General features: G+C 46.1%; 2 protein-coding genes across 6 annotated transcripts in view; one reads left to right on the forward strand and one right to left on the reverse strand.

The window, feature by feature from the left end:
* LOC113955521 (protein argonaute-4) overlaps positions 1-2,618 on the reverse strand; it is a 17,632-nt gene extending 15,014 nt beyond the window's left edge. Inside the window, exons 1-2 of the mRNA XM_027661109.1 lie at positions 2,568-2,618; positions 1,635-2,027 (exon numbers count right to left, since the gene is read on the reverse strand). The gene's annotated coding sequence lies outside the window, so the exon portion shown is untranslated. The remainder of the gene's footprint in view (positions 1-1,634; positions 2,028-2,567) is intronic.
* Positions 2,619-3,075: 457 nt separating this feature from the next.
* Positions 3,076-16,586, forward strand: CLSPN (claspin). 5 transcript variants are annotated; one of them, XM_027661102.1, is made up of 25 exons: positions 3,076-3,134; positions 3,835-3,928; positions 4,451-4,905; positions 5,216-5,383; positions 5,976-6,065; positions 6,296-6,368; positions 6,606-6,714; positions 7,256-7,809; positions 8,247-8,438; positions 8,857-9,044; positions 9,398-9,600; positions 9,762-9,826; positions 10,228-10,433; positions 10,891-11,051; positions 11,148-11,374; positions 11,569-11,683; positions 12,336-12,417; positions 12,742-12,836; positions 13,437-13,601; positions 13,687-13,808; positions 14,072-14,199; positions 14,492-14,597; positions 14,680-14,762; positions 14,951-15,112; positions 15,286-16,586. In XM_027661102.1, the coding sequence occupies exons 1-25, from the start codon at positions 3,090-3,092 to the stop codon at positions 15,397-15,399; spliced, it is 4,002 nt and encodes a 1,333-aa protein (XP_027516903.1). In that variant the 5' UTR covers positions 3,076-3,089; the 3' UTR covers positions 15,400-16,586. The 5 variants fall into 5 exon arrangements, with proteins under 5 accessions (XP_027516903.1, XP_027516905.1, XP_027516904.1 ...); XM_027661104.1 differs by having other exon boundaries at positions 11,572-11,683; XM_027661103.1 differs by having other exon boundaries at positions 5,219-5,383.
* Positions 16,587-19,106: the final 2,520 nt, after the last annotated feature.

A 19,106-nucleotide genomic window follows, 5' to 3' on the forward strand; every position in this document is an offset into this window, starting at 1 on the left:
GGAGGAGGAGGAGGAGGAGGAGGAGGAGGAGGAGGAGGAGGGAGAGGCCCCTCCCCGCGCCCCGGCGCCGCGCGCGCGGCGTGGGGGCGCCCGCGGGCGCGGGGTCGCCGCGCGCGCGGCCCCGCCGCCGCAACGGTCGGAATCCCGGAATCCCGGGATATTTGGGGCGGTCCGAAGGGACCTCTGGGGGTGTCAGCCAGTCCGCCCCCCCTGCCAAGGCAGGGTCACCTGGAGCAGGTGGCACAGGAACCAGCTGGGGTTGGGATGTCTCCAGGAGGGAGGCTCCGCGCGCTCCCTGGGCAGCTGTTCCGGGGCTCTCCATCCTCCGTGGAAAAAAGTTCTTCCTCACGTTTTGAGTTTATGGCCACTGCTCCTCGTCCTGTTGCTGGGCACCTCTGCAAAAGCTCTTTTCCTTTGTGCAGCAACAGGACGAGGAGCAGTGGCCATAAACTAAAACACAACAAGTTCCACCTCAGCATGAGGCAGAACTTCTTTCCATGGAGGGCAGACCATCTGTCCAGGGAGTCTCCCTCTCTGGAGACATCCCAAACCCACCTGGACGTGCTCCTGTGCCACCTGCTGCAGGTGACCTGCCTGGGACCCGCCTGTGCCCCACAGCTCCTGGAGGTCACCTCCCCATGGCCCCCGTGCCTGTCACTCCCTGTCAGCACAGAGGATCCCCAGCCCCGCCGAGGCACTGGGCTCAAAGACAATACATTTGTACTTTTCTGAAAGCCAACATCTGCAGCCAAGTGCCCTTAAATAAAGGGCTGGGGACTCCTGGCCTCTCTAAGCAGCTCGCACTGTTTCAGGGAGCTGCTCCCTTGTGCACCCCCCGGGTTCTGTTCAGCCAACAACCCTCTGCTGACTCACCAGGAGGTCAGAAGTCAAAACATTTCATAAATAATAAATGCCGAGTCCACTTTATTTGCCTTTTATAACCTGCAGGGTTGATGTTTTCCAAGTTGAAACATCAAAAACCTATTTTAAAATGAAATGAAATCTGAGACTCTCATATAGATCTGGGATTCTCCCTGAGAGCAGCTGATGAGCACTTGAGGGAAACACCAGTTTTACAAGACCAGTAACAAACCCCGTGGTGTCTGGCAACATTTCCATGCTACTGTTCAGCATATCTATGTATAAAACACATGTATGTAGGGCTACACAAATAGTACTTAAAAAAACCCACCAAAGACATAATCTCTACCTCAAGAAAATCTGCAATACAAAGGTTCAGTCCTGTAAGATGCTGAGTATGACAAGCAAAGTCTATATTTAAAGTATTATAAATTCAATTAACTTGATAAATATTCCATACATATTGAGACATCCTGACTGCCAGAGTGGTCAGAACCTCATTTCTACAGGTTAACCCACCCTTATATTGAAAACAGCCACATTTCCAGGAGCAAGACTGGATTTGGGAATGACAGGCCATAGTTATGACAGGATTTGTTCTGAATATTTGCTTCTAAACACCTCACCTGCTACAAGCTGGGGAAGGAGTATGTTGTTTAATAAAAAATAGATTCATAAGCCAGTTTTTAAAGTATGAATGTCTTAATATGGTGCTTTATGCAGTGCTGAAAGTCTGTGGTTAGTTCAGAACCTCCTTAATGGCAAACATTTACCTGTTCCGTTGCCTCTGTGTGCCAGGTATGAGTAAGAAGTTGGGAGCAGAATTTACCTAATAAGGCTTGTGGCCAATCTTTTTGCCACCTTATTCTTGTCAGCTGACTCTGAACTATTCCTGACGCAGCAATGAGAGCACAGCTTTGAGGAGGTGTTTTTGTGCAGAGCCAGCATCTGTCCCCTGTTACTAAACACTAATTATTAAATTAATTACTGTAGCTCCTGCAGCAGCTACAGGAAAGCAGAATTGTGGTGGTTGTGGTGGGTTTCATGGATATTTGATTTTCTCACTTCCTCCATTCTCAGGCTTGTTGGCTTCATGGGAAGGTAGGTCAGTTCATCTGCTCCTTGGCCCTCACAAAACTGTGGCTCTTCCCCTAATGAGCGGAAAGCTGCAAGGTTAAGAAAAGAAGCCATCATACAACTACACGGTGAGACCAATCACTTATTAGAGGCAAAACTTAAATTCTCTGTATGCAGAGGGGTATAAACTATTGAGAAATTCAAGGGAGAAATTGAAAGGATTCACCCAACAGGTTCGAGCCTTCACGAAAGCCTTGATGGGGTTGGCCCAGAGCGCGGCTGTCCACACACCAGTGGAAGATGGATATCTTTTATTCCATAAATGGGACAGTGCCGGCACTTACAGCTGTGTGTATCTAATATCCGTGAGCACACTGCAGCCAGCAAGGCAACACCCGGTTACTTTTTAGCCACGTGCATTGTCTTAAAGAAGTTTACAAAGCAGTCACTTAGAACCTGGGGGAGGCTTCAGACAGAGATGACCACTAAGGCCCCTGATGAAGACCCTCAGAAGCCTTGTAAGGACATGCATATCTGCGTTGGGAAATGTCATGAATATGTAAGAGGAATGTGGAGAATGAACAGTGAATCATCATGCCATGCTAACATATACGCTGTAGTGAACGTACCTCGGTGTGCACTTTGGTGAAATGATTCCCAGGGCACCCGTCGTGCTGTGGAATGCCTGGCTTCTGAAACTCACAAATTGAGCCTCAGAAGTTTCTTTTAAGCGCCACTTTTAGGCAATAGAGGTAAAAAAAAGGGACATAGGCTCCGTTTAACCCACAGATACGATGTGAAATTTGAAATGCTTCCCCCCCCGTCCCACAACGTCAGTAACTGCCCTCACGGCCCCTCACGGCCCCTCACGGCCCCTCACGGCCCCTCACGGCCCCTCACGGGTCCCACGCGCGGGCAGCGCCCCCGCCGCCAGGCGGCGCCACAGAGCGCGGGCGCACTCGCAGCACGAGCAGCGATTAGTCCCGGACGAGGGGGCGGGGCTACGCGGGAAACCCGCCCAATAGCGCTGTGAGGGGCGGGGCTGCCGGGGCGTTCCGCGCGGCCATTGGCTGTCCCAGGGCGCGGGGCGGGGCCAAGGCAGCGCGCGAAGGCTCGAAGCGGTTCCTGGGCGGCGGGAGCGCGGGCGGGACATGGCGGCTGCACCGGGAGCGGCGACAGCGGCGGGCCTTGCCGAGGTGAGTGCTGCCGTTCCCCTCCGCTCTGCACGGACGGGCGGCTGCTGGCGGCTGCCTGCGGCCTCGCGGCTCCTCTGGCAGAGGGGCAGCGAGGAGGTTGCGGTAGCGGTGCCGGTGCCAGTGGCGGTACAGGTATGGGGACTGGTGGCTATAGCCATTCCTGTCCGCCGGCCTCGGTCCCACGCCGCCACTGGGCTTGCTGCTCCTCGCGGGCTACAACTCCCGGCGTGCCCCGCGCCCGCCCTTCCGGCCGCGGGGCACGCCGGGAGCGCCGCGCGCGGCCTGTCCCCACAGGCGCGGTGCATGACGGGAGGGGCCCGGGCCGAGGGCTTTGGGGGAAAATCAGCGAATAATGAAATATCGTGTCTGAATAAAATCCCATCGCCCCGTGTGGAGTCTGTTATTCTTCTGCGCAAACTCGTCTTTAAGTTCTAGAAAAAGCTGACGTAGTGTCACCTCCCCTTTTGTAAATAGCCATGTGCGTTGGTAAATATGGTAAATGCCATTAATAAATATCAGTAAACGTGTAGATACCAATAGTTAAATCAGTAAACGTGTAGATGCCAATAGTTAAAATACAACACGGTAATGGGTGTGCATTCCTTTGTGTGTGAGGTTGGCCAGGTTTTGAAATGAGTTCGGAGTCAAACCACATAACCAATATTTGCCATGACGAGATCAATTGTGTTTTGCTTTGTAGTTGCCGTTGGCAGATTTGAACCCCGACTTGCAGAAGGCCCTGGACAGCGACTCTGACAGTGGCCAGGGCAGCTGTGAGACAGGCCAGGACAGAGGTCTGTAACCTTCCCAGAAACTGCTTTTCCCTACAACGCTGCTTTTTTTTCTTTGTTTCATAAATGCCTTTCTAGGAACTTGCCGTTGCTTGGCCTGCAGGAATCCAAACTCCTTTTTGTTGCTCAGGCATCTGTAAATCTCTGAAAAGCATTTTTTGAGGTACAGAAAGGAAAATAATGAATGGGATGTGAGCGCCTTAATTGCTTATTCCCTTTCTTTTATGATTTGTTTGACCCCTGTACTTTTACTTAATCTCTGGGGTTTTATTACTCTTTCAAGGCAAGTCACCATCAGTGAAGGATTTTCAACTTTGCCTTTTTTTTTTTAATAGGTTAAAAACCTTTAACATCACTTTGGGTTTAATTAAATGCTGCACCACGGGGAGAAGTGGGTTTTGAAAAGTTGAGTTCAAGCTGATTTGATGTAGATGGTGACACCTGTGAAATTTAAGAGATGGAACTCTGACTGCTTGTTAATTAACTGGTGGGATTTCCCTGTTTCATTTCCATGTATTTCGTCAGATTCAGAGGAAGAGATTTTTGTATGTAAGAAAGGAAAAAGCAAGAAGGTGCTCCAGGACAGTGAGAGTGAAGATGGAGAGGAGAGAGACTCGTCCCTGCAGGAGGAGACTCTGGGTGGAGACGAGGAAAACGGGGAGGGAAAGGAGAACGTTGCTGCCCAGAGGACCAAGAAATGCAGTCGGATTCGCCAGGCTCTGCTGGACAGTGAGGACAGTGACACTGGTGACCAGCTACAGACTGAAAACCTGGAAACAGCCAGGATGCCTGGCTTGGCTCAGGGTGAACTAGGAGAGGAGAGACCTCTAAAATCTGGGAGAAATTACAGGAAACACAAACACGATGTTGAAGAGGAGGCAGAAAGAAAAACTGTAGGGAAATCAAGAAGAAGGAAGGAGAAGGAAAAAAGAATGGAGGTCCTTAAACAGCTGAAAAAAGAAAAGAAGCCTGGGACAGAGGTGGGTTTTTTGGCACAAAATCTCAGATATTTTCTCAGCTAAGTTCAATTTATTGTTGCTTGTGGTTGTTCTGTTCCAGTGCTTCAGTGTTGTGCTGTCCACATTCCTGCAGCAGGTGTGGGATCCACAGGGATCCACAGAGCACCAGACAAGTCTGATCTGCAGAATTTGCAGATTAAATCAAATTAGATTAAATTTGCAGTTTAATCTGCATCTAACGCTCGAGGATTTAATGTCATCTTAAATTAGTGGCAAAGAACCAAAGGGACCTTCTGAAATGAATCACACAAATACTTCACTCTTCTGGAAGCAGGTGGATGGTGGTGAGAGGTTTCCCTTCAATGACAGTGGATGTCTTCTGGATGACAAAGAGCTCTTTGATAATGGCTTAGAAGAGGAGGATGATCACCCCCCTGAGGATGAGGAGTCCCTGGAATCCATACGAGCAGCAGTGAAAAACAAAGTGAAAAAGCACAAGGTAACAGTTGATTATGATACAAGATTATTGTAAATATACTCTCTTTCAAACTGCCAGAGGGCAGGGTTAGGTGGGATAGTGGGAAGAAATCCTTCTCTGTGAGGGTGAGGAGGCCCTGGCACAGGTTGCCCAGAGAAGCTGTGGCTGCCCCATCCCTGGAAGTGTCCAAGGCCAGGTTGGACAGGGCTTGGAGCAACCTGGGCTGGTGGGAGGTGTCCCTGCCCATGGCTGGGGGTTGACTGGATGGGCATTAAGGACATTTCCAGCCCAAACCATTCCATGATTATTGGTTTTAAGTGAGGAATTTGCACATGAGCAGGTACTGAAACTCTCTTTGACCATGGTGGAGTCGTATCACTGTGGCAGAGAGGAGAACAGTCTTTTGGTTTTTGTTCCTAAAGATGGAAGGATGTTGTCCTGGCAAGTTATAAAGATCACACTGGGGCAGGACCTTTGGAAATCTGCCATTATGTGGGATTTGTGGTGGTTTTGCTGACCAGTGGTGGTTCTGTACAGTTATTTTTCACTGGTTTGCCCTTGGTAGTGCCTTTGTATCAAGATAAATAACTGAGTCTCTTCTTATGCCCTGTAGAACAAGGAACGTTTTTTGGAGGGTGAAGGCTACAAACATGTATTTGATGAGGAGGATGAGGAGCCTGTACTAAAGGAACCAATGAGGAAGGTGAGCTGGTATTCTTTTTAAAGCTCTGCATTGTTTTTTGTGACACAAATGTATGCACAGTGTCCAATGGTTTTGTTGGCTTGCTATTTTTAATTTATTTTTTTTTTCAAAGTAGCTGCTTTATTCTGACTCCTTTCTGTTTGAAGGGAAAAGTAAGGTATTTAAGAAGTAGAAAGAGAGCCCCATGTTTTGTTTCCTGACTTCAGAAGCCTTTCTTTTCTTCCCCTAAGGAGCGGAAGGCAGCAAGGTTAAGTAAAGAGGCCATTAAACAACTGCACAGTGAGACCCAACGACTTATTAGAGGTAAAACTTTAATTCTTGGTGTGTAGAGGGGTATAAACTGTTCAGAAATTCAGGGGAGAAATTGAAAGGGTTTACCCAGAAGGTTCGAGCCTTCTTTGACCTGACAGGAGTTACTGAGGGTTGAAGGGTGCTCCATGCTGTTAAAGGTATTTTTGTAACTAATGAAAACAAAGATACTTGTTATCAAATAAATGTCTTGGATGTTTTGAGTTTTCTCTCCCCTCCTTTCTTTGGCAGAATCATCCGTGTCTCTCCCATACCATGTGCCTGAGACAAAAACCATCCACGACTTCTACAAGCGCAGACCTCGACCAGCCTGCCAAGGAAATGCCATGGCCTTGCTCAAGTAAGGACTTAAACCTTCCTCCTGGGTTTTTTTTCAGAAGTTTCAAGGGTCTCCCAGCTTTGCTTTTAAGGATAACCAGGCTTTGTTAGGCTCCTTGAATTCCTTGAACACCTGGCCGTTTGGAGAATGTCACTGTTGGCATAAAGCACTGCTGCAGTCGTGGCACAGTGCTACTGTTGGAGTAATCAGAGCCCAGGAGTAACTAAGATGAATGAACTTGCTCTTGCAAAGTTGCTTTAATGGGGTTTAGGCTGGACCCCAATGTTTTGGTGGGGTTTATTTGAGTAATGAGTAGTAAAATACTGAAGCTACAGTAATCACAGAATCCCTCAGGAATTTGGTACTGTGATAATGGAACTAGTACAAAGCCTTTGCACTTCCTTCTGTTCTCCAAATGGTTTTCCAGATTTCTGTCCTTCACCTCTTCCTGCACATTGATGGCAATAAGTGGAAAATGGTTTCTTTCTCTCTGGGTTTGTTTTCACCCTCTGCTCCCTTTCACACCAGCCATGGATGATACATTTCTTTCTGCCTTCGTTAGGTCCTCAAAATACCAGCTGCCCCTGAATGAGGAATCTGCAGCCACTGGGAACTTGAGCAGGGATTGCAAAGAGGGGCCAGTGGAAGGTGATCAATCAGCAGCTGCTGAACCAGAAAGGAGCCTTGGCAGAGATGTTGATGCTGCTGTGAATGAGCCTCTTGCTGCTGTGGGGAAGAACTTGCCAGAGGACTGTGCTGAGCAGCCCAGGCAGGATAATGAGGGTTCCTGTGCAGCTGGGACTGTGACAGCTGGTGATAACACAGAGGAGCAGCAGCTCTCCAACCTCCTGAGCACTGACAGTGGTGAGCAAAAGGAGAGTGAAACTCCTCCAGCAGCTGGAGATGCCCTGGAGCAAAGAGGCCAAACAGCACCAGATGTACCAGGTGAAACCAACAGTCACCAGGCAGGGCCTGGATTGGTGGCACAGCCTGAAAAAGTGAGGAAATCCAAGCTGGATAAACTTCGAGAGCTGGGAATAGACCTGTCCATCAAACCAAGAATCTGCTCTGACAACGAATCCTTCATAAACCTCGATGAGGCTGATTCAAACAAAGGTATCACTTGTGTTGTAATCTTGAGCAGCATTGACCTGACTTTAGCTGGAAAATCTCTGAGAAGTATTTAGGTGATAGAACAGTCAGGCACGTTCACTTACTCCTGTGGATTCTTTGAGATGTGTTAATAGAAATTTGGAATTGCCTGGTGTCTGGGAGGCTGGGCTGGAAGTGAGGTCTTGTGGATAAATGGTAGTCACTGGTAAGGTAATCCAATATTAGCTAATATCAATAAAATACAAATTACAGCAAAAATATCCTCTAATGCTTTAGTAGTAGTAAATAGAATGGCTTTGCAAATATTTTAGTATTAAAGATTTAATTTTTAAACTACCTTTAGGAAAAAAATAAATCTCAGGACCTACTCTTGCTACAGCTTTCAGTGCTCGATGCTTTTAAATGCTATCAAACTGATTTAATTTAATATGCCTTTAAAGAACTAGAAGCCCTGAAGGCACGTTTCTTGAAGCACACTCTCAGAACAACAAAATCCAAACCAGAACGGGCCGTAACCATGAACATCATCCGTAAGGAGACAACATCTGAGGGGAAGGAGGAACTGAGAGCAGATGTGGTGCCAGCAGTGTTGGCTGCAGAGAGCCTGGAGGAAATGGCCCACACAAAGCCAGGTTGGTGGGGGAGGAGTGATGAAGATTGAATTGGAAAACACTTGGTCTTTATTCTTCTCTCTCATTCTCTGTTTCCCAGCTCTGCCCTTGGAAATACAGGTGAAGGGATCTTCATCTCTGAGATGACTATGGTCCCTCTCTGTCTTTAAAAAAATAAATCCTGGTAGACCTCTTAAATAGCAGTGGCCAGTGTAGAACAGCCTCAGTCAGATCTCTGCAACTGGTTCCTTGCATTTTTCATGCTTCCATGAGAAGCTGTGGCTGCCCCATCCCTGGAAGTGCCCAAGGCCGGGTTGGACGGGGCTTGGAGCAACCTGGGCTAGTGGAAGGTGTCCCTGCCCATGGCAGAGGGGTGGAACTGGGTGGTCTTTATGGTCCCTTCCAGCTCCAACCATTCCCTTGTTCCATTCCTGCCCAGGGGAGAAGCTGCAGGCCCTGAAGGCCAAGCTGCAGGAGGCCATGAAGCTCCGCAGGACCGAGGAGCGGCAGAAGCGGCAGGCGCTGTTCAAACTGGATAACGAGGAGATGCTGGAGGAGGAGGAGGAGGAGGAGGAGGAGGAAGAGATGACAGATGAGTCTGAGGAAGAGGAAGAAGGTGACCACGAGGTCTGTATGCAGCACTTTTCCATAACCTCATCAGCTTCTCTGTTCCGCTTCCTCTCCCCAGTGCAACGTGACTTCTGTACGCTGTTAATTAGGGAGATTCCTAGAAGCTAAAAAATAGCTGTGGTTGTCACTTTCAGGGTTTGTTGAAACTTTATTTATTAGTATTTTCTTTACTTATCTAAACACTATTAAAATCAAATATAAGTGTATAAAAGATTCTGATACTCCTTTCTCTTTTTACATACCCTTGGCTCGTTCCTGGCAGGGCCAAGCAGGTCACCTGCCTGACCTGGGGTAGGGTTTGCCATGGCAATAATCACCATCTCTGTGCCATATTTGGGGGTGTTTTTTAGGAGTCAGAATTTCTGCTTGATGAAGCAGAGGAAGATAATGAAGATACAGAAGAGAAACACGTTGAAGATGGTGATAAAGAAACGGACAAAGAATCAGTTGATGGAGAAAAGCTGGAGAAATCTGAGCACTGTGATTCTGTTCTAAAACATCCTTCAACAGAGTCTACATTGATGCTTTTTAAGGACAGCTCCTCAAAAATGGGGTAAATAGCCTTAAAAACGGTGACTGAGCAATTTTAAATTTGATTACATGTAGATGTTTTTATTTGAAGAGCCTTTTATAGGAATTTTTGTTTGCTACCTTGTTTGTTTTGCAACTCATCCTGAATTTATTAGCAAATACCTTTTATTTAATGAATTGCAGGTATTCTCTTCCTGATGAGAAACTGGAAATGGAAGAAGCTGCAGATAAAGGCTCTACCAAGTTAGGTAAAGTAGAATTATTGTCCTAACTAGCATTTTTTTCACTTGGCACAAGTAGAAGTTTAAATTTGAGATTGGTACTCAGTATTTCTGTTATCACCTGTGCAGTTATACAGCATGATTATAAAACTTTAGATTGATGAAAAAAATTGGAGGGCCTGAAAAAACTAGAGGAAAATAAAGTTCAAAATAACACTGGAAGAAATATGAAATATCAGGAATCAATAATATGAAATTCCATACAAAAAGTGTAACATGCATCCTCTGAGAAGAAAGAAATCCAATCTGACCACAAAATAATAAATTTTTAGCAAGGTGTCAGCATTGCAAAATGTTGTGTTGAGGTTCTGCTGGGTCACACACACAAAAAAAGAAGTTAAGCACTGTATTTTTTTTTTTATTTCCAGAGGATGATGATTCATTTTCTCTGCCAACACTGGCAAAGGACAACAGCCACAACAGCAGCTTTGAGTTCATTGGCTCCATGATCCCGTCCTACCAGCCCTGTAACAAACAGGCCTCCCGGGGAGGGACCTTCTTCCCTGCAGCAGGAGGGTTCAGGTCACCCTCCCCAGGCTTCTTCAAAACAAGCTTCATCAGCTCTGCTTCCAAGGTGAGGTTCTCAGCCTCACTGTCTTATATGAACACAGTGGGTGGGGAATAAATGTATTTTATCCTGCTGGTCAGAGCTATCAAAGAAATAAACCAGGGAAATGCTTTGGGAAGAGTAAGATTTCAGAGGAGCAAACTGTCCCTGGAGGTTACAATGTGCCCACATTGGAATAGTTAAAATGTCATTATAAAAACTTATATTCTAAAGCATCAAAGGTGCTATAATCTGGGGTTTATATCTAAAATATGTACATCATAAATATGGTTTCTAAGTGTATTTACATGGGCTGCACAACACCTGATGTCAGTGAACTCCTGTAATTTATTGGAGCAGTGTGGACAGACTTGACTCCTGCGTAGTCTTAATCCTTTAAAATAACTTAATTGTTTTATTCCGTTCTTGCTTTTGAATTTAGGTTTGCAAAACAACTTAGATATTTTCATTTTCCTTTGAATAGAGCTCAGGAAAGACATCTGAGCCCTCCCTTCCCATAGAAGATTCCCAGGACCTGTATAATGCCTCTCCTGAGCCCAAGAGTTTGTTTCCAGGGGCTGGAGAGTCTCGGTTTCAATTTTCCCTGGAAGATGACACTCAGAGCCAGCTGCTTGATGCAGATGGGTAAGTGATGGGTGTAAAGGATGGTGTTTTGTGCCCCTTAGTATAAACAGGATGTACCATTCAGCAAGATTTTTCTAACCCCAGCCTTTCTTTCAGGTTCTTGAATGTTGGACAACACAGGAATAAATACCAGTCCTCCAAGCATCAGCTGCCTCTGGCAAGCATGGATGAGAATGCCATGGATGCCAACATGGATGAGTTGCTGGACCTGTGCTCTGGACAGTTCAGCAGCCAAGCTGAGCATGTGCCAAACCCCAGCAGCAGCAAAAAGCAGAACATGGAAGAACTGCTCAATCTTTGTTCAGGAAAATTCGTGTCTCAGAGTATGTCCTGAATTCTCTTTTCAGCTTTGCTGGTTGCTTCATTTAGAAGCTTTTTGCTGGGGTACCCTCAGGTCTGGGCACTGGTGCCACGTGTGGAATTTCATCTTTGTTGGGAGCTTGCACGCTGTTGTTTCTGGGAAGTTCTCTGACACTTTAAGAGTAGAAATAAGTTGCCATCTTACTGCTTTCTGTAGCAGGTTCTCCCACATGGGCTTCTTCGGTGTCTTCCAAGGCAGAAAAAGACAGTGACATGGAAGATCCAATGGCAGAGGCTCTGGAGCTCTGTTCAGGCTCCTTTCCCACAGACAGGTTAGCATGGCTCTCCTAAAATTTCCAGAAGCTTTTTCTGGCACTTGTCTTGTTTCACTGTTAACGTGTTTTCTTGTTTGACATCAATTTGCTGTCAGTAAAAGTGTGGTTTGTTTTGGAGCTGAAGGGGAGGAATATTGCAAATTGCTCAGCAGTCACTCTCTAAATTGGCAGCATAAACTGTTTCCCACAGCTACTGTGACTTCAGTGGTAGTGAGAGAAACATTGAAGAACTTGCATTAAACTGAGAAAAAATGGTTAAAAGTGTGACTTTTGAGGTCTGTTCTGGGCTGTCACCAAACTGCTGTAATCAAGTGTAAGTTGGACACTTGGAGTTTTTTATTGACTAAATTGAAAGGTGTTAAGCCTCTTGTCAGGCAGCCATACAAGTGGGACTGTTAGGGGGATGCAAGAGGAGTTTTAGAGGGGAACACACCTGGAAATTAATACTTGTCCCATGGTCTCTGCAATTAAAGGCCTGAGGTGTTAAAACATGGACAGTAATGGGGATCTGGGGCATTTAAAGCTAAATGCTGGTGGGAGACTGTAACTGAGGGAATTGCCTGACACCAGCTGGATGGTGGTGGAAATTTTGCCTTGATTTGCTGCAAAGCCTGAAAATGTGCATTTTTCCCATTTACTTTTCCCCCAGGGAAGAGGAAGAGGAGGAGGAACAAGAAGAACTTGATGGTTTTCAGCTCTTAACAGACGAAGATGCCTTTGCAAGTGAAGAGGTGGGGACTGATGGAGCCAGGCAGCTGCTACAGCTCCTGACTAAGATAATTCCATTTATTTTCCTATTTTTTTTAATATATCCATCAATGCAAAGTATCACAACTTCCATACCAAGCTACTGAGACACTTTTAAGAGCGAAGTCTGGGATCATTCAAAACATCTCCTCAATATTATGACACACTGGATAATGTGTCAGCATAGCAAATCCTCTGAAAAACCTCTGGTGTTTTAGTCTGTTTGTTAATTGAGAACAGAAGAATCTCATTACAAAGCAATCCACTGCCAAAAATTCCTTTATTTCTGAAAATTTTCTCTTTGACAGGATGAAAAAGATGGAGACAGTGCTACTGAAGAAGCAGAAACGAGTGACGAAGAGGAAGCAGTGCTGAGACATAGACAGGGCTTGAAGAAAAAACTGTAAGAACATCTCTTTTTGTAAATTATTTACCAGAGAATAGAATACTAATAGCACTAGAAATGTGATTTGTAATTATTCCCTCTCCAGCATTAGTAGCTGATGTTTATATGGTCTGGTTTTTCATATGGCTCTGGTTTTTTGCTCTGGTGCTGTCACATTGTGTGAGTTCAGCTGTGTTGCTGGTGGGTTGTAGATAATTTTGATTACAATTCTCATTATAAATGAAAATCAAAAGGCCACAATGAAAGCAATGCAACTTTTTTTTTAACCAAGAAATAGGGTGCAAGAGAATTGTTCTCACTCCTCGTGTCTTAGATCTTATTTGTTCTAGTAAGTAAAAGCTCTGGTTGGTGGTTCCTCCCATCACCTCTGGTAAGGAATCTGGTGGATGACAATACTTTGGGGTGCTGCATGTTGACAGGCTGTGTGTGTGAATGGGCAAGAACTCAAGGCTTGGTCTTTCCAAAAATTGCAGGAGAAACTGATACATCCTTAGGAAATGTGTTAAATTTTATGTCAAAGGATCAGTCTTGCTTCCTGAAGATTTGTGTGATGATTACTGTGCACCCAAACCAAACTCCTTTAACATCCTTTTCCAGAAAACTGCGGGATTTCATGGAAGAGGAGGCAGAGCTGTCGGGGAGTGACGTGGGAAGCGAGGATGAGTACGACGGCGAGGACCTGAACGAGTATGAGGAGGAGCTGATCGACGAGGAGCTGCCCAGTGAAGTGGAATTAGGAAACCAAATACATAAACTGCACATGTCAGTGCCAGTGCCAGCAGTGTGTGTGAGGTCTTGGCTGTGGGGTATCCCCTGGCTTAAGCTCTCCCTGTGCCCTGTGCTGCAGGAAGGCCATGCTGGATGACGACAAGCGCCAGCTCCGCCTGTACCAGGAGAGGTACCTGCCCGACGGGGACCTGCACAGCGACGGCCCGGGCAGGACCAGGAGGTTCCGCTGGAAAAACATTGGTGAGCTGGGATCCAGAGCTGGGAGAGGGGGGCAGAGTGTGTCTGGACATGGGACAGCACTCAGGAATCCTTAGTGGTCCTAAACAAAGCATTTCAGGGATAAATCAGGGGGGTGTTTCTGGGTTTTTGTTTGGTTTGAGATTTTTGTTCTGTTTGTTTGCTTGGGAGTTTTTTTGTTTTGTTTATGTTTGGGGTGTTTTTTGTTTTCTTACTAGCCTGCATTTTTTAAATGGATAGATAACTATCTTGTTTTCTTTGCCTAGATTTTGCCTCACAGATGGACTTGTTCCAGGGAGACTCAGATAATGATGAGGACAACGAGCAGTTTGATGAGACAGAAGTGAAGTGGAGGAAGGAGCGATTCGAGCGAGAGCAGTGGCTTCGTGAGCAGGTACTGCTGAGCTGCCAGAGAGGCTTGCTCAGTCTCTGTCATTGCTGGATGGGAAGCTGTTTGTTCCTCAAGTTAAACTTCAGGATTTGGTCAGATTTCTCAGCTGAATGTGATGCTGTTCATTAATAGAACAAGGATGATAAAGTATCTAAGAAATCGTAATGAACTCTTACAGTAGAAAGTAAATAAATAATATATTAATCTACATTAAGAAAGTACTTGGTCTACTTAAAATACTGAATGAAATGTTGATTCTTAATAGGAATTTTTTTTTCAATTTTCTCTGTTACAGAAGGAAAAAAACAAAGAGCAGGAGGAGGAAGAGGAAGAAATTGGTGAAGACAGTGAATTCATGAAGCTAGCAAAAAAAGTGACTGCCAAGTCCCTGCAGAAGAAAGGTGAGCTTGAATTTTATTGAAGTGACAAGCAAATAAAGAGAAGGAAAGGTCAATGTCTGAACTCTTTGTGTGTCTCTGCCAGCCAGCCCAGCAGTGGTGGCACAGGACACTGCCCTGTTACCCAGGAACCCCTTTGAAGCATTCAGACCTGCCAGTGACAGCCAGGTGGGTAATGATCCTGAAAAATGGCATTTCCCAACACAGCCAAGTCAGCTGCCCCTGCATTCTGGGCACTCCTGCTTTGTATTGTAGTAACATTTGAGTAGGGAGTAGTTTTACTATGAAGAGTAACTTGCTAAACAGCCTGTCTTGTTCCTGTGAGTGGTTTAACACAGCTTTTCTTTGTCCTTCAGATAAAAAATGGGTCTCTCTTGAAGAGACCTAAAGCTGTCCTTCAGAAACTGGCAGCAATGTCAGATCTGAATCCAAATGCCCCTCGAAATTCAAGGAATTTTGTCTTTCATACGCTTTCCCCAGAGAAGAGTGAAGAGGCAAAAGAGAAATCAAAACCTCAGGTAAAGATGTGGGTGGCAGGTGCTGCCAGTTGTGTAGATTATTTGAACACACAGGCACTGAACTCTGCCAAGCAGTTCAGAGCATTGCTGTCACACCAGATAATCATCTCATAACTGAGAATTCAATCTTTTGGGAAGACTTTGTGTATCTTAATGTATTTTACTCCCCTTAGGTGAAGAAGAGAGGCCCTTCTGCAGTGGTGACATCGCTGGCCAAGCGGCCCAGGGTGGAGAGCACAGAGGAAACCACTCAGAGCCGAAGCATCTTCCAGTTCTTGGAGAGCTGAATATTCCTGTTCAGGGCCAGAAGCCATGTCTCCTCTTTGCCAGCTGCAGGTTGCTCAGCCAATCTGCCAACAGTCACCAGGCAGGGAAACAAACTGCTGCCACCTCCTTCACGGGTTCCAGTGGTTTCCAGGCACTGGTTTTGTGCGTTCCCCTTTGTTTCTTCTCTGTGGCAGATGGGAGCACAGAATCCATTCCTGGCTTGGAATGAAATGCTGACCTGGTCTTTCCCAAGCATTAAGGAACCTGACCCTGCTGTTAGGGCTGCCCTCACAGGTGTTGCAGTGGTATCAGTTCCACCTGGAAATGCCATTTGTGTGACAGGGATGACACAGAAATGCCTCATTTAGCTGAAAGCACAAGAAAGGAGGGATTTCTGCAGCTCTGGGAGAGAAGGCAGCTGTGCTGGCTGTGGCAGGACACTGTTGTTTACACCTGCAGCACAAAGTTTTAGCTGTGCCTTCCTCCAGTGTCTTGTTTTCTCTAACGTTGAGCATTTATTAAGCTTCAGCTTTTAAGAAGCTCTAATTTATCTCTGAAATGTTTACTTTGGAAAAAACTGTCCCAGTATGAGAAGGGTTTCTTTCCAAGTTTTTATTACTGTTGATATCCTTAAACATGCAGATGAATGTGTGTGTGTGGAGAGGGAAGGATGTGAGTAACGTGGGAGAGGAGGTATGTGGGATTTTTATTTGCTTTGATGGGGAGAGTTGGCTGGTTTGGTTTGCCCAACTTCAGACTGTCTTAAATTATCCATTCCGTTGTTTTCATGGAAGCTGCACTCATCCAGGGGAAACCATCCATTTCTGAGCAGCCAGAAAGGAAAGGGCTGGTCTAGGATGAGGGAATTAAGAAGGAACCATCATTCACAACTATTCTAAATAGTGTGAGAGAAACTTGAGCCAGAGTATCCAGCATTCCTGATGTTTCTGGTCACATGCTGAACATGTTGGAGAGCAGATAATGGTGCCACAGGGTCCTGCTCTGTGAGACTGAACATCTCTGGGACTGGATGTCACATTCTTGAGGTGCCAACATGTCAGAGAAGTGTCTGGGCTGTAAATTTTGTACCATCGTGAGCACACACCTGGTGTGCTGTGTGTAAAATGTTTTATTGTATATTATGTTTATAAAGAATTATGGTACTAATTGAAGTGCAAGTTTACAATAAAATGTGGTTTTAATTTTGGAGGCAGTTGGAATTAATTTACAGGATTTCACTCAGTTGTGTATATATATATATGTGTTGGGGTTTTTTCCCCCATTATTTTTGTCTGTCTCTTTATTTTCATTGCTTTTGTAGCCACACTATAAGCCCTTCACTAGGAACAGCTGCAATAATATTGGAACACAACAAAAACAACCTCCTGTGTTTATTGGAGTGTGAATTCTCAACTCCCCAGGTCCTCCACTTGGGTTTGCATAAAATTCTTGGCCTGAAGAATATGTTGCTTTTTTCTTGCTTCAATAGTTTTAGGTTTTTTAGTTGCTAGACAAAACTTCCTTTATCCTGGGCTTGAGGAGTGCCTGTTTCAGCTCATCCCAGCAATTCTAGTAATTAGTGTTACCTGGATTTGGGATTGGAGGTTTAAAGGAAGAGAAATAAGCTTTCCTCCTTCATTATCAGAAGTTTCCTGAAGAACAGTGTGACTGAAAGATGATTTCTGAACATCCTCTTAATTCCCTGTCATGATGTTTCTCTGATCAGTAAGTTGTACTAATTCAGCACAGATTTATTGGATAAAATTATTCCAAGCTGCAAAACTGGGCATTTTCTCTGAATTTTGCCACTAGAGAGCAGCAAGAGAATGTGCTTCCTCTGGCAAAAGGGGAAGGCAGAATCACTAAAGCTTAAACTGTGTCTGGACTCCAGGGGAAATTCTTGCAGTTGTCCATGCTCTGGCATTGGGAAGGATTACATTTATAGAGACCTGAAACTGCTCCCTTTTTGCATTAGAGAGTGGAAGCTTGAAGAGCACCTTTAGAGGGTTGGCTGAGTCCTAGTGGCTTCCTCGCCTCTCTTCAGCACATGCTGGCCCTAATTCTGGCTTTTATTTTGTTTTCCCTTCAGAATTTTCCCTTTAAGATAGATTCCTTGCCTGGGAGCACATTCCATGGAAGGGGAGCAGTGGTAGGAGGCCAGGGACACGTTCTGTGGGAGCTGGAATCTCAACAGCAGGAGGGTTGAGCCTCGTGCTGAGATGCTGCTGCTGCTCCTTGTGCCAGACTCCATCCCCAGAGCTGTGGGTCTGGCCCTGGCCCTTACCTGTGTTCCCACCCCTGTCCTGCCCTGCTCCCAACCCATCTCCTCCCTCTGGCTTTTCCAGGGCTCCCCCTGCTCCTGTCTGGCACATTGACTCAGCTTTGCCTTCTCATTTTCAGGTATCGATTCAGCTTCCCCCTCCTGGCACTGACATGAGGCCGCTGTGTTAACAGGGAGAAAAATCCTCCCTCTTGCTGCTGGAAGTGCCAGGAGTGAGCTGGGAAGGAGGGAATGACTGGGCAGAGCAGGATGAGGGTCCTGTGCCCAGCCCTGGGCAGTGCTGTGGCTCAGCCTGAGCTGGAGCTGGTCAAAGGTTGGACTCAATGATCCCAGAGGTCTTTTCCATCCTAAATGCTTCTGTGAAGTGGTGTCTGCAGGGCTGTCCTGGGCTGAAGGAAGAGCTGCTTCTGCTCCCCTCCCTGCTTTCCCCTCTAATTGTACCTTGGGATAACTCCGAGCAGTTACAGCTGCAAGTCGGGATCAGTGATGTTTGTTTTTGGTTTTGTTTGGTGCAGAAGTGGCTGCAGCCTGGCAGGATGTGGGTTTTCACCCGAGTTGGGCAGCTCTAATAACAACACCTCTGTGCCTCAGTTTCCCTTTTCCCTGCAGGGAACAGGAGGAATAAAGCCTTTGGGATCCGAGCTGCTGATCCTTGACAGCACCGCAGTGCTGCTAACATGTACTGTTACCTGCCGAGTTTGCAGAGAGAATGAGCCTTTAGGAACCCAAATGATAATGAAGAAATTAAAAAAAGGGGCTTAAAAGCAGAGGGAGGAGCGGCCTTGGGTGTGTGGTGCAGGTTGACATTGCAGACACGTTTATAATCCCAGCTCCTGCCGCCGCGCTGCTCCTCGGGGCTCAAGGCACTCACTGAATTATGTTTTCTTTCCCTTTTTTGCCAAGAGACTGAAAGGGGGAGAGAAAAAAAACTATTTGTTTGTCTTGTCTAATTTAATTTATGTTATTTATCAAGTAGACAGGTTATTTGGGAAACCAGATGGACCCGGGCTAAAATCATCTGTATTTCCAACATGTGAAAAATTATGTCGGAGTGGACACATGAAAAGCAGCGTGGGGCAGGTTTGGTGAGCACTCACCACGTGAGCCCTGCACCTCATCTGTCCTGGGCCTCTAATCAGTTGTCCCAGACCCATTAAGGGGGTTAAAGGACAAAAAGCCCCCCAGGCACACACAGGGGTGTCTGCCAGAGCAGCCATGTCACAATTATTTACCCTCTCTGGTTTTCCCCTGCTCGTGGGCTGGTGCATCCCTTGCCCAGTGATGGATGGGACAGGTTTTTGGGCCCATATAAGCATTTTTAACATGTGCTGGTGTTGGGAACAGAGCAGGTGATGGTTCTGGTGTCTGTTTCTTTTGCTTTGGGTTCTCTTGTTGGAAAAGGAAAGGGAGGAGGCAGAGAGCAGCAGGGATGGCTGGAGTCGAACT

This window comes from Corapipo altera, unplaced genomic scaffold (assembly GCF_003945725.1).
Source record: "Corapipo altera isolate COAL_440 unplaced genomic scaffold, ASM394572v1 201, whole genome shotgun sequence".
Taxonomy (NCBI): domain Eukaryota; kingdom Metazoa; phylum Chordata; class Aves; order Passeriformes; family Pipridae; genus Corapipo; species Corapipo altera.

Bases quoted from the DNA above. Each gene is read 5' to 3' on its own strand.
- CLSPN (XM_027661102.1), top strand. From the start codon at position 3,090: ATGGCGGCTGCACCGGGAGCGGCGACAGCGGCGGGCCTTGCCGAG. The intron at 9,045-9,397 runs GTCTGTATGCAG...GGTGTTTTTTAG, and splicing joins AGGAAGAAGGTGACCACGAG to GAGTCAGAATTTCTGCTTGA. The intron at 9,601-9,761 runs GTAAATAGCCTT...AATGAATTGCAG, and splicing joins GACAGCTCCTCAAAAATGGG to GTATTCTCTTCCTGATGAGA.